Raw genomic sequence first — 14,741 nt, forward strand, 5'->3', positions numbered from 1 at the left:
TCATCGTTGGTCGCCGAGCTAACCTTCGAATAGTGGAACAACAATTTTCATCTCAAGTTAAGAAGACTATAAGAACTGTGAGTAGCATCGAACAAAGGCGCCTTTGTTGCAACATGTTTGAGGAGAACAACATAAATTTACGATGTTAATTGCTGAAGAATCGCTCTGTTAACGACCCTTAACACAATTGTCCCACATTTGTACAACATTTACACACTTTACAGTAATGATTCTTCGATGTATAAGGAATCAAAACCTTGCGAACTTTGTCTTGCCCTAAAGCCGAGTTCTGTACTTGCCATACAGCGTGTAGATCCATTTGGTAAGAGTGGCCAGAGTACGCAAACGGCAGCAGAACTTCTAATTAGTTGTGCAAACACAAAATCACTTAATAATCACTCAACTAGCTCGACCAGGTATTAAGTTACACTGCGATGAGCGGATCAGCTTTGCTTGGACTACTTGCGGCCACAAGCGGTCAACGTCGGGCCGAAGCGACCCGAACCCGAAGATCTGCCTTACACGGCGAACGAACGCATACTGCGTGATGCTAATATCTAAATCGTAAAAGATGCTCCTTTGGCGGGCCGTTTGGCTGCTAAACGCCGAGAGCCGAGATCGGAGGAAGTCTCGGTCTTGGCGATATGAATGATGTCACGGTGCTGGCGATGGTGTCTTAGGTTCGGCCGCGTCCACAGGCTAAACGGATGATATCGGCTCGGAGCCCGCGAAGGAAACATAAAACGGAGCCGGCCCTCGGCTGCCAGTCGGCCGGCCGGCCGCTACCTACCGAGGTGACGATTTTTGCAAACCGCACTTAACGTCTTTAAATGGACGCACTCTGTGCTCGTGGTGGCACGTGGTGGACCCACTCTGCGGTCGGTAATAAAGTATATCGGAGATTCCTCTCCGGGCCACGCTCTTCACGGCGTTCGCTGGCTGAAGCGTTTATCTGGCAGTTCGCCTGGCTAATGAGTGTTTAGATTTTATCACGAGCGATTTATTACTCCGAATAGCAGTAACACACACACAAACAAGCTTTTGGGCTTTGCTGTTCGACAATTCGATCGTGCGAGTTGGCGTTTAGTAGACAGGCAGCTCACAAGACAAAATAAGTTAACGATTTAGACAGCGTATTGACATTAACGTACAATAATTTAGGAATGATAAAGTTCAGTACAGGAATGATATCAGGTCTATGCGTTGAGAAACGGACTGTTAAAATTATTCCCACTTCCCTTCCCGACTTCCCAGTTTTGCCGTTCATTCATCATTACCTTGTGTTGATATCAGGTAAATGAGTCCAGGTTGCAAAAAGATTTAATCAGTTTGCAAACGTCCGTTCAAAGGGTTAGACAAAAAAGGGTCAACTTTTGTGCCTGAAAATGGCGTTTGGCGGGGATTATTATTTTTCTACTCCTTTTGAAGAAAACTGCTTCGGAATTACATCAAATGCTTGTTGAAACTTGTGTTTGGAAGATCGCAGTGCTTTAAGTGGTTTAAAAAATTCCAAAACGGCGATTTTGACTTAACAGAAAAAACGTCGAAGGACTCCAAAAAAACGGACTTTCTGATAGGACAGAAAGGTGTGGTGTTTCACAAGCTCCAAAAACCTGATGGAAACGATAATTCCGATCGCTACTGACAACAAATGATCAATTTGAACCATGCATTGATCGAAAATCGACCAAAAAGCAATTCTAGTGGTTTTCAATGGAGACGCCTAGTCCCTCATGGCCAAAACAGTCCGTTTCTCAACGCATAGACCTACATAACATTCGTTAAAGCTTCCTCAAGGGCTTTCGACGTGATCAATCTACATCCAGCATCCGATCCGGATCCGATGACGATTGGTGTACAAGCAATTATTTCTCATCTTCTTACTTCACTTTGGGTTTTAATTTTCCCGAAAAGAAGTAAATACCGCAAGTCAATTTGGTTACTTACCCATCGTTCTGAAGTAGTTTCCAAAGAACTACAAACACTTCGGGTAAATTGGTTAACGGGCGCATTGAAAATGACGGACACTGCCCCGAACAAAATGGACAAAAACGCGTCCATGACGGGGCCGAATGTTATGGGACATTTAACCGCTAAATCAAGCGGCCACTCGGCGTGGCGGTCGACCAAATAGACCGTGTCCCAGAATCCCCCCCCGCCATCACGCTGATTAATGATTCATCAATCGCCTGTCAATATTTCTCATCTGCTCCGCTGTGGAATCTCAGTGTTGTTTGCCAGTTGGATTCCCGAGCTTAAGCAAAGATGTCGCTGACGATGACTGGCGCGACTTCCGGTGGAGCACATTCCACTTGTTATTTCAACCCCGCTAACAGCGGACCGAGTGTTTTCGCCTCAGAAGCGCTGGAAAGTCGCCCAACGAATGGGGATCGATATCGGTGGATCGGGGATGTTTGGATTGAAATTCAATCACCAAGCAGATTCATTCATTTATGCTTCTCGGGAGATGAGCCAACAATGAGATGGGCCAATGCCGAGCTTTGTGTGACTATTTTGTTTAACCGTTTTTGGGCACTGTCTTCGGCACCGGAGAGCACAGTTTTAAGTTGAGCGCCTAGTGTCGAGGCGAGTGTTGATTTTGCACTGAATGGTACTTCCGTAAACAAAGCAATGGGCGCGAGCTCCGTAAGCCGGAGAACAGCTGCGCCAACGGCCTTCTGCCTGCCTTCTTCTTCGGTGACCCACTTACGGTGGCATCAATGGGCCCTGCAGCCAGGGCCAACGCATATTAAAAATTCATTTTCCATTGCATTCCATTGCGGCAGGCGTTCGGTGCTTCGTTTCGCTAGGAAACCGCCCAGAACTTCCGGTCGCGCACGGTGGGAATGCCACCGCCACCGGCCTAACCGATTCGAAGACGCCGATGTAAGGTGGGTAACTTTCATCGCCGTTTCAAGGACACCGAGAGCGCGCTGATGGCGATGGAGACAAGAAACGCTCGCTCCGACAACCGTGACGTCAACAATGACGACAGACGGCGGCATCGTGTTGCTTCTGCTATCGAGCGGGGGGCAGGATTCATGCTCGACGCCGTCGTTAATCCTTGGAGATCAAACTCTGTCGCTGCGAAAGAGATACCCTCCGGGCCAAGGGGTTCTCACGGAGTGCGAGCGATGAGCGGGATGACCGCAAATCGAGGCGCTTCCCCCAAAAAAACACTGGGCGGGGGTCGATTAAGTAGCTGAGCGGAGAGGGTTCGGTGGTGGTGGTGGAAGCGTTAGACAGCAAGACGCCACTCGGAAGCGGAACCCACACTGACGAACGAGCTGAAGCTGCGAAGCCCCGCACGGGCGAAGCTCCGTTGTTTAAATCACAAAACTTTGGTTCGTGCTACATGAGGCTGTATACCTTTTTGGGCCGTTTTTTCATCACGTCACGAACTTCGGGCACGAACTGAGAGAGCCACCGACCACCTCACAAAAACGGTGGCCAATAAGAAGGCTAATAAACGGGGGAACCGCCGCTCAGTTTGAAGGGCTTTTTTGAAAGGGCGAGAAACAATTTCACGCAACGTGCGCAAAGCGTGGCCAGCGGTGCTATTAGCACACGGACGCGTCTCGTGCCACACTCCACTCCGCCTGGGAGCCTCCGTTGCTCCGTTTATTTGTGTATCGATCCAAAACGTGGTGCCTGCCGTTCGGTGGGCGCCTTCACCTTAAGCACAACCCCTTGGGCGCGAGCGCTCCGTTTGGGACCGGTTCAGGAAATTGGACATGTGGCCGTTTCTATCGAGAATTTTCACCGTAAATTGTAAGCACTTCCGAAAAGAAGACGGGAACAAGTGTTCACAGCGAGGAGGGTGACCTCCGAGGACGAAGACAACAGATAAGCTCCCTCTCTCTCTCGGGAGTGTGTGTCATGTTGTTCACCATGTCGGGCCTTAAAGTTGAGTCACGTCGAGTAGTGCGCTCCAAAGTGCACGGGGTAAATTTCGGGCTAAACGGGGTGAATCAGCCCCTTGAGAACGGATGGAGGCGCCTGGTGACGCTCATCCGTGTCACTTTCGTTTGGGGCCAGTCGATGACGACGGTACTTTTAAAGCTCGTGGCACGAATGATGGAACCATACTCACGCACTATACATTTGGCCTCGCGGTTTGGGGTCTATCGCAGTTTAAAAAGGAAGCCCCGACGGCGGCGAACGGCAAACGGGATCCGGGCAGCGCCCCACATTCGACCGGGACCGAGCAAAGAATCGACCGAGAACAGGACACCGAGGAATATTCAAAACACAACAATCGCCAGGACCAGGCCCATCGATTGATGCGAGCGCGCCGAGCTTGGGTGACGAACTGTCGCAGGCAGGCAGGCAGCAACTAAACTGGGGCCTGCTGAGTGCCCCTTGGGGGGAGGGAGCTGCGGCGGGGGTCACACAATGTACGGCCGCGACCATCGCAACCCAGTGGGTTGCTCTCACGTGAGCTACCAGGCGCCTCCATCGGGCGCTTACAACGCTGTAACGAGGCCGTGACGTATTTGCGCTGCGAGTTACTCTGCTGAGCACCCAGCGTGGAACTCAAACTAGGGGGAACTCGGGGGGCAGAGCAAAAAGAAAACCTCACGACCCGACCGAACACCTGAACCACGCCGCCACAGCAAGCCTTTCAAGGCGAACGGGGACACGGTGTGTAGCTAGGGTTAAGACTACGAATACATTAGCATAGATTATGCTTCGGTAAACGGCCGGAGAAGTGGGCTTCAAATCGGGCTTCCCCAAGAGCGCCCTAAGCGGTTTACCATACTTCGCCGATCGGGCGACGGTGAGCCGGATGAAGCGATCAAGCGAAGTGGAGGATGCATTTGATGTAATTTACGGCAATTGCCAGGTGAGGCACAACTAATTCGCAGCCTTAGCACATGGGAAACCAGTGACACCATTCGAAGGGTACATGGCCCAGAAGCGGGCCCCGAGATGGGTTCGCTGACCAGTGAATTGCTTCCCAAAACGGGCGCGGGCGCCCGTTTTGTTGACATAGTATCGAATGGCGCGCGCGGCACCGAGCGGAGAGCATGTGGTCGAATAATGACAAGCCTTTCGATGCGACACACCGTTGAGTGGATCGGTGAATGTGAGATTTGCAAACAAATCACTTCACAACAACACAGCAACAACTCCCCGCGAAAGGACGCGGCACGGGCCAGAGCGTGTGTGTGCGTGTGGCGCACCTCTGGTCGGTTTTGGTGGGAACACACGTATTCTCAGCACACCCCAAAACACACGCTTCCTATCCGCAGAACCCGTGCGCAACGCGAGAGCAAGAGAGAACAGCTCCCGCTCTCAGTGGCAGCGGTTTGCGTGCGTGAGCTAGAACACGAGAACTCACCAACACGCACGCACGAAGGAAGGAGTGTAACAACGGACGTTACTTTTTGTGCCTTTGGCGGGCCACAGTGTAAAACGGAATGCTGCAACCGTGTGCTAATCGGCGGGCTGGCTGATAAAGTTGCACACGCTGGCATGCGGCGGGCGGAACGGGACCTAGGTGGCTTTCCTTGAACCTTGGAGCTACACACATGGCACACGGCATCACGGCATCTTCCACGAAGCGGGTGACGAACGTATCGATCAAGCGCAGCATTTCATAACTTATTATCATCGACTTCGGGGCGGCACGAGAAAGTGCACACGAGGGTGCACCGCAAGGACACCGCATCGGCCCCCGTCTACGGTTCATTCATCCGCAGCCGTAGCCGAGGATGTGAAGTAAGGCACTCGGTCGCATCTATTTCGAGAGATTTGGACCACTTCCAGTGAGCAGTGAGCGGAGATAGAGGATGGCCGATTGGTGTACCCGAAAAAAGAAAAGCCAACGGAACGGAACACAATGCAGACAATTCGGGGGGCAAACCTGTCAGCGCTCGCGGTGACAGTATTTTATTGGCCGTATCCTGGCAGGGTTGACGTGGCGGTCGTTCGCTCGAAAGCAGGGCACGAGGTTAGAACCGGTTCGGTGTATGGACCACGGTGCCAGTGTGTGAGGAGCATTCCAGCTTCTGCCGATGTCGACGCTACACGACGACACGACACAACCAGACAGTGGCGGCCCGACACGGACAGGGTGACACTGTGGCTGTCCCGTTCGCTCGTTACCGTCGCGCGTCGCGGGATGCGCTCCGTTTGACGGCCTCATTCCGGGGGCGCAATCGAAAGCCCCGACGGTCGGGTGGCCCATTTTACGGTCCCGGCCACCCTCCGCAAGGATACAAGGCCCGGCAAGGATGGTCACGTTATACTCCGCGCACTTCGGCTTTGATGTTTCGTTTGCGCCCCACACGGAATGTTATTTTTAAGTCCTGTGGACGTGTGGACTACTCGAAGTCGATAGTGTTCGGAGTGGAGTTAAAGGTGTTTCTCGAGCTGTTTGCCACCGGAACGCTTACCTTACAGTTTACATACATTCATGCGGGACGCCTGCTTGCTCCGCCCTAGACGACGACGCTGTTGGTGGACGATTGGCCGGTGATCGGTTGAGCGCCGAGCATAGCCCGCGCCTTAATCCACAGGCAGAGACCGTTAAAATCACTTTAGCACATTTATATCACCAGAGGACCAGGCGAACCTGGGGCTGCTGCTGCTGCCAACCACGGACGAGAACGGACAACTTGCTGCCCTACGACAGCCTCACAACACTACAGCACAACCGTATAATCATCACCGAGGTTTTCACCGAATTTCACAGACCTTCGCCAAAAATACAGAGAAAACCTCACGTAAGCGACCACATTTTCATTAGCCCAAATGAGTTGGCTAGACCCCATAATTGGCTCGCCCAATCTCGCCCGCTCCGAGGCGAATCAATTTCCGGGACCCTCACTAAGGGTTGTCACTAGTGTCCCGAACCCCGGCGCGGCGCGCTGGCGGCCAGCCAGCGATGGCATTAATGTTTAATCCTTCAAAATTTCCCTCCCACCCTGGTGTGGTCTGGTGCGAGTCCGGACCGGATTGGCGGTGTCCCTCCGATCGTGAGCTTCTTCGAGGAACTTCTTCAATTTGGACAATAAAATCTCTCTCTCTCTCTCTCTCTCTCTCTCTCTCTCTCTCTGGACATTGTCTCACTCTTTGCAGCGAATATTGCGAGGGACCAAATTGAGTTGGCGTATCCGTTTCAATAATTACATTTATTCGCCTCACTCATCCGCCGGCATCGAGCGGGGAGCACTTTGCACGAAAGGTCACCTCCTTTAATTTGTATCCATTTACTCCCCTCCGGGGATGGCTTCCGGGCGGGTGAGTTGGGCCCTCAACCGTGCGGATCGCCCCTCCGACACGGCGAGGAGCTCTCGGAGCCAACGCACCGACACTGACACGCTCCGGTTAGCTGAGAATGCTGGCCACTTGCACGCTACACATCAAAAGAGGGCGCCTCTTTCCACCGTTCTCGCACCGACAAAAAAAGAAACGAAAGCATAAAGGCATCAAATAAACATAGATCCCCGACACTGGGCAGCCGACCGCGTATGATTATGGATCGGAAAATATATCGACTGCTCGGGCTCGCGCTTCTCGGTAGGCATCTCGGTAGGCCCCGTGGTCCCCCGGTCACGGCTTCGCACGCACCGCACCAGGAGACCTGCTCACTGCATTATCCTCGTCGAAGAAGTTGGGCAAGAAGGAACGGAACGGAAGGAAAAGGACGAGGACGGCACACGAACACACGCAAGCCCGCGCCGCGCCACCGACGGCACCGCGCAACACACACATTCGGTGGAAATTCGTGGAAAGGTAGGAAAATTTTCCTCTTCTTTTTCACCATTTTCACCACTCGGCCATTGCACAACCCCGCGGGTATCCGGATCCGGGCCGGATTTGGCGACACAATTTTCACTGCAAAGCGGAGCGAGCGGAGGACATTCTGTCCCCCCTCCTACCCGGTGGGGTGATCCAGGTGGCCGTTCCCGGGTCACAATTTTCCACTACCTCTGCAGGAAGTGGTCCGCCTGCAGAAGACATTATTTCTCTTCACCTCTTATCACCAACCGCCGTAGCTCGCGCGCGCTCCTTCTGTCGCTCGCCCACGGCCCACGACTTGCGATCTTCTGGCTCGCTCGCTCTGGCACGCACGCACCCCGCCGCACGCCCTCCCCCTGCTTGGTGTCGCTGCCAGGCTCGCTGGAAGGCTCAGACGCGAACGCTCCGTGCCGTGTGTGTGTGTGGGGACGTCTCGGCTCACTGCCTGCCTGCACTGTTCTGAATGCGTTCGCGAGCGGAAACGGCGCTTCAACCTGCAGAAAAGGTGCGATGTGTCGCTGGCGCTCCGGTTCGGGCCGATCGTGCGGTTCCCGATGGCCGACGTGAGCTTCGTGAGCTTCGTGAGCTTCGCCGCAAGGACTCTGCCGCCCGGCGAGAAGGCACACAAATACCGGCGCCCCCACCGGAAGGGTGGCTGAGCGAGAGCGAAACGTACTCAGTGGCTCCAGAGTGAGCCGCGAAGGACCCTCACCTGACGTTTGGTGCTCACACCGAGCGACGACGGGCGACACCGTGCCACAATGGGACGATGGTACGCCAAAACTCAAGTTGTTACATGCGCACGGTTCCACAACAGTTTGACCGATAACTTGCCAGCGACCGATAGCTTGCAACAGTGAATGATTGTTAATTTTTGAATCAAGCAGGATCTCTGTACAAAGCTTATTTTAGATTGATATGCTTTCTTGAGCAACCGGAACGGGTTATGTTCGCTCCTCATGTTATTGGCGAACTGCACGAAGCGAAATTTGAATTATTTTCGCTTGTAAAATGTTGGTGCCATCGTGTCAGCCACGTTAAGTTAACTTTTATCAAAACGTAGAATTTCACATAAAACAATAACATACCGTGGTGTCCCAAAACATAGCACTAGAATTCTATGTTTTATTGTCTACGAAACATCGAATAATAATGTAGCATAGTTGAACAAAACATAGAACAAGAATTCTATGTTTCATACAACAAAACATAGAATTAATTTTCTGTGTTTTATACCAAAGCATAGGGCCTGAAGCTTAGATACGATTCAGCTTTTCGGACTTGTTTTTTTTTGCATCATTCGTAGCTAATGTTCGTTGTAAATGAAACTTTAGAAAATGTGGCTATTAGTCCCACAAGTAACCACATAGAAAAGTTCCATATACAGACACTGGCAATGTTTCTATTAAATCATGCAACTTGGTACTCAATGGCAGATGCGGTAAACAGCCTTTAAATCCTCCTAATGACCAAAAGTGCAGCACCAAAAGCTGGAAGGAGATTTTGGACACTTACTTTTCCGACAAACTCCGTTTCTTTCTGACTCAAACGGACATGCTGGTTGCGATCACAGGCGCACAGAAGACGGATTAAATAATTGTACAGACAGAATGTTTCTTTCCTTTGTTTTCCGATTTATTTATACGTTAGCGTAAGCTTCTTACAGTTGCTACCATTTCATTTCACGTTATAACCTAGTGCCGTACGGTATACAGCGAGAGAGTTGACAAACAAATTTCTAATACATTGGCAATAGTTAGCTCCTTTGCGACAGAAACAGCGCGCTTTACGAAATGGTTCCCCATTGGCATAAGGAACGCGGGCGCCGTTGTCCGATTATGCTATTCATTGGTCACGTTCATTTCACGGGATTACGGACTACGGAACGGAAAAGCAGCGCCGGCGTCACACGCGCCCGTTCTTTGGCCAGCGCGACAAGAAGGGAATAAAGAATATGTTGACGACATCCAACCAGTATTGTTACAATGCTGAAAGCAGTCCCCAGTTCGAGCCAGCGCCCTCAATTCGTTGAAAGGGTGGTCTCATTGCAATATTGCCAAGCAGCGCGCACATTGCGTAAATGCTGGGCTCTTGACGTGAAACAATTGAAACAGGGTAACGGTGGTTACGAGACTAGTACACTACCGATTGCGCAGAAACACATCTACTAGTTAGTTACGCGTTTACAGCCTGACCCGACGGGAGCAGGAAAGCACATACCGACAGCCGAGCCGAGTCGAGCGGCGGAGTTCTTACTTGGTTAATATACTAAGATAATATCCGGTCGAATAAACATATACAAATGCTACGTAAACCGTGTGATCGGAGTGCTATTGCTAAATGCGGTTTATAAAACGACGGTAATATGCAGCAACATGGTCCGGATGGGCAGCCCAACCCCAAACACACGGAATATATGGCCAACGATTCGCACCTTCCGTTCCCGTTCGTTCCGCTATCGTTTGGTTGCTATTGGTTGGTTTACTGGTTTCGTTACGGCAAATGTTCGTGTATCACAGAAAAAATGTATATACAACATTGGCTTGAATCGTGGTTTGCACCCCTCCAGGCGGCTCCAGATCGGTTGGTATGTAGCGTACAAATCTGTCTATCGGTAGAAATTGTCCCATATTGTAGGTGTCATTTGGAGGAGCAGCTTCCTTTGCCACGGTGAAACAGCCATTAGCGGTAAGGACATACGCTTTTGCCACTACTCACACGGGAACTCACGCTCCGGGAACACAAAAAACGGAGAATGTGGATCATACTTGTGGATCGTGCCATCTCGCTAGTCAATTGGGATCGCCATTATCGCTTCTGCGATTTAGTTGTTGGACCGATGGAGCTATTGGTATCCAATGTAAAGCTTATCCATTAAACCATCGAATTAGTCAAATAGTTATTCTCTTGGTGGAGGAGGCGATTCAGATTTTGCTACTTGTTTATGTTTACTTTTTACAACAACCCGCGTTGTGCTACGCCCGATGTGGTTCGATGGCTTGTTAGGGGGCCGATTCTTGTTCGCTAGAATCGAGTAAATAAGGTTTTCTTCGGCTTCGTGTCGGCATTTTCTGTTTCTACAACATTCAACTTGTTAGTTCACTTGCATGGCCCTCAGAGCCCTCGGGTAACAGTATTGAATAGCGCAAGTCTACAACAGTTCTACGGAAAATCAGACAGAGAGAGAGAGAGAGAGGGAGAGTAAAGAGTCAAGTGGGAAAAATGAATGAATGCTCGATAAGATGTTTTGATTATCAAAAAACGTGTAACGCAATGCTGAACACTTGTCGCATAATATCCTTAAGAACGCTACGATAGAATCGATCGAACGGTAAAGTCAACAATTAGACCATCTTTGTTTATACTGGTAAATCTTTCGTTTGTTCGTTTCTTGCCTTCTTTGCTAAATATTTCAATGAGAAAGGTAGTGAAAAAATGGCAGTTTAACATGTTTGTAAGCTGTTCGTGGGCAATAACTTCTTACGGGTCTGCTCATGCCTAGTGTAATAAGCTTTCTAGTCGAAATGTTGACCATAAGGAACCACTAATGTGTTTTTGTTTTGGTTTTGTTTTGTCCTTATAAACACGATCCCAAAAGTAAGTTAGCTATTTACAATATTAGTAACCGTTAGTAGACTTTATAGTTTGGCAACTGTATCTGTGTGGGGTGATAAGTATAGCTTGGTTAGGATTTAAACGTCGACGCCCTACGCACTCGCAAGCGCATGGTTTTTGAAAAACTTTCTTCCAAATCGCAACCATCGCATCCCCTCGGTTCAATCAGGACTCAGGGAGTATTGGGTTTGCTTGGTTTCCCTTTTGTTAAAGCTAGTCTCGGGCTAACTTGCGCGAATTACGATTCCGACTATCCTGGTTTTACGTTATGCTATTCGCCATCTATCGGCTATCGAGTCGGCTGAAAGAAGGGTTAGGGGTTCGAGATACCGCTTTCCACCGATCATTATCTAATGTTACGTACTTACTCCCCACCATTGGACCATGTTCAATCGATTTTGTATTATCTACTATAACTTTGCTAGCTGGAGGGTATGTAAGACTGGTTTAAGGTTGTTAGTCGATACGTAAACGGTGTGGACTGGGCCTACAGTGATCTTTCCCATTCCCGGACACAGGGTGACATTGAAACGTGGCTACTACTCAACTCATACTGCGTACACCAGCCTCGAAACCTGGCATCGTGATTCTTCTCGGTGTGCTTCCCTGTATACCAGCTAGCTCCATGTTCCATCTCTAGTGCGATATGTGCAACTATTTTCTGTATCTACGCAAACCAAAACACATCCCTCTCTCTCTAAAGAATGATCCTACTTCAGAAGTGGGCAAATTTGGCATCTCGGTTGAGTCTCTCGGGAGCTACTCGAAAGCCCAACTCGAAGCGTGTTTCTGTCGATCAGAGATCAGAGAGCGCCCCATCAGAAGATGGCACCAACCAGTGGGGACCTTTCTCTATACCTTGAATGTACCCTGTTTCCGCTTACCACTACCACCTCCGGGGTTCCTGTCTACGTTAACGTAAAATTCCCTGCATCGACGTGTGATCCTTGTTTCCCTACCGGTGTACGGTCTACCGATGTCTCGATGGGTTGTTTCTAGTCTAGGTCTACCACTCTTCCTCTAACTATATTTCTACTCACGACTAGCTTGATGGCTTGATCTATGTGTGTGTGTGTCCAATGCGTTCCCTATTCGAATTCTGTCTTACCTCAGTCTTTTTCGGGTAAAATTGTTTGTACCCCGTGAACTGTTGGGCCTGCGCCCCACGTCCGAACGAGGTTTCAGTATCACCCTGTGCCGGCCTAGCACATACAAAACGCTCCCCGGGTGTTCCCGGGTTCCCTAACGAGAGCCTCCCCGGTCGATCGGTAGACGAAAGCAGCAGAAGATGCTGGCCACGCCACGCTGGCACTCGTCTACACCCAGATCTGCTCGCGTCGCTTCCGATCCCCCGAGCGTCATCTCACCCTATGCTAGCACCAGTCTTCGTCGTCCGAGTCGGAGTGGCGCGAGTGTAGGGCACCCTTCGGCTTGTAGCCGTTCAGTATCGGCGAAGGCAGCACCCGGCCACCGGTGCGGCCCATGGCGAGGGCTTGCTCGTACGACAGTGGCACCGACTGCTCCATGCTACAAAAAAAACAACAGTGAAGTAAATATTGTCACCATTGGTGAAACCCCTTGGCTGTCTGGCCATTACCGTTCGTACTCGCGCTCGAACTCGCGCTCTATTTCCCGTTCTCGTTCGTAAAGCTCGCGTTCCCGGTCGCGGAACTCGTACCGCACGCTGTTGTAGTCCTCGTGGCTGCGCTCCCGGCTGTTCCGGAACCGTTCGCGATCGCGCTCCCGATCACGCTCCCGGTAGTACAGGTCACGGTCCCGTTCACGGAGAAACTCTCGCGACTGCGGCAACGAGTGCACACTGTGCGGTGTGGTGTGGGACGAGTGGCCAGTCTAGAACGGCGGAACAGGTTGGATCAGTCAGAATAAGATAAAAGGGTAAATTGGTCGCTTCTTACATGGGTCGGGCTGGCGTTGAGCTTCGGGAAGTTTATATTGGTCTGCTTCAGCTGAAGCGTCGACGGTTTGCACGGTGTCGGCGGTAATCGGCGGCCGTGCCCTTGGCGGCGTGTCACCAACACCGGATAACTGTGCTGCACGTGGTGTCCTGTAGGACCTGGGCACGGGCGGGCGTGTTCCCGAGAAGCATGAGAAACGAGAATGAACGAGGAAGGAAGCGTCAGCACAAACCACGGCAGTCACACGGTCAACGCTAACGTACAACACGGAAGTAGACATAGAATAGCCGTCGCTAGACGTAGACATGAATGAACGGAAAGTGTGGAAGGTGAACGAGAGAGAGACAGACAGAGAGAGAGAAGTACACATGGACACAGTGGACGGTGGACCGGTCTTGTTGGACAAACTTATAAGGGGTGTTTGCTTCAGGGGGACATCTGCATGCTTCTGGTGCTTCAGGAGGGTTAGTTGGTTGGTGTATCCCGGCCCCAGACACTCCACGGAGATGATGTGACCCAATTTTGATCACTCGGTGCGGCCACTCTTGCCGACCCCCTGCTGGCGGCTGATGCTGGGTGTGTAGGGTTGTGACAAAGTTCACGAACGAGTCAGGAGAGGAGAGGCTAGTACGGTAGATGAGTAAATGAAGGACAGAAGTATAGATACAGATGAAGATGAAATGGTTGGCAGAGCGAGTAGTGGTGGCAGTGGAAGTGCTAGTAGTAATAGTAGTAGTAGTAGAAGTAGCAGAAGAGACAGGCGAAACTGGTTTTGTGTGTGTGTGTGTGTGTGTGTGTGTGTGTGTGTGGCTAAAGGTTTGTGTACCCATTCCGTTGCGGTACTTCCGGCGGGCCTGGTCGCGATCGCGCAGCTCTTGCAGCAGTTGGGCCGGGCTGGGGGAGCGCGATCGCTCGCAAAGGATCGTCGTATCGTACGGCTGGTGGACAAGGTGGTTTTTCGAACGCTCTTTACTACTGCGATGCTGGGCACTACTATGTACACCGAAACGATTGGGCGACGGCGAACGGGCGGGGCTGGTTGAGGCCGACCACGAACCTAGAGCGGGGAGTAGAAACAACAACAACAGGGAACACATTGGAGGAACCATGTTACAGAAGGAAAAAAACGATGCGGCGGACGTGAAAGTGCCAGCGTTCGTGCGGTCTGTATTCACTCTTCCCGGCCCGGGGGACTACGGATATGAACTAGGGCCAAACGAAGAGCCAGAGCACAACTACCGACAGTCGAGAAGGACACACAGCCACAGGGTGGAAGCTAACTAAACACGGTTGCGGACAGTCTAGACGTACAACATACTAGAGCACCATCATTCTGGAACACGGTGCGCGGATATTGACACTTCTGTAGGAACGCTACACGAACCGGTTTTGAGAAGAAAATTATAAAACTTCACACTATGCTTCTGGTGCAAGAGTGCACCTCTCTAGTACACAGCTACT

At 51.1% G+C, this 14,741-nt stretch overlaps 2 protein-coding genes across 7 annotated transcripts in view; both read right to left on the reverse strand.

The window, feature by feature from the left end:
• The window catches only part of LOC128270707 (voltage-dependent calcium channel type A subunit alpha-1-like), a 16,275-nt gene extending 12,171 nt beyond the window's left edge, over positions 1-4,104 (reverse strand). Inside the window, exon 1 of the mRNA XM_053008121.1 lies at positions 4,094-4,104. Coding sequence (XP_052864081.1) covers positions 4,094-4,104 — 11 coding nt within the window. The remainder of the gene's footprint in view (positions 1-4,093) is intronic.
• An 8,452-nt stretch (positions 4,105-12,556) lies between these two features.
• The window catches only part of LOC128275513 (voltage-dependent calcium channel type A subunit alpha-1-like), a 41,678-nt gene continuing 39,493 nt past the window's right edge, over positions 12,557-14,741 (reverse strand). For 5 of the 6 annotated variants that reach the window (XM_053014039.1, XM_053014042.1, XM_053014040.1 and 2 more), the window contains 4 exons: positions 14,107-14,337; positions 13,281-13,438; positions 12,962-13,215; positions 12,557-12,891 (listed from right to left, as the gene is read on the reverse strand). In XM_053014039.1, coding sequence (XP_052869999.1) covers positions 12,738-12,891; positions 12,962-13,215; positions 13,281-13,438; positions 14,107-14,337 — 797 coding nt within the window. In that variant the 3' untranslated portion in view covers positions 12,557-12,737. The remainder of the gene's footprint in view (positions 12,892-12,961; positions 13,216-13,280; positions 13,439-14,106; positions 14,338-14,741) is intronic. The other variant, XM_053014045.1, reaches the window with a different exon arrangement.

This window comes from Anopheles cruzii, chromosome 3 (assembly GCF_943734635.1).
Source record: "Anopheles cruzii chromosome 3, idAnoCruzAS_RS32_06, whole genome shotgun sequence".
NCBI classification, from domain to species: Eukaryota; Metazoa; Arthropoda; class Insecta; order Diptera; family Culicidae; genus Anopheles; species Anopheles cruzii.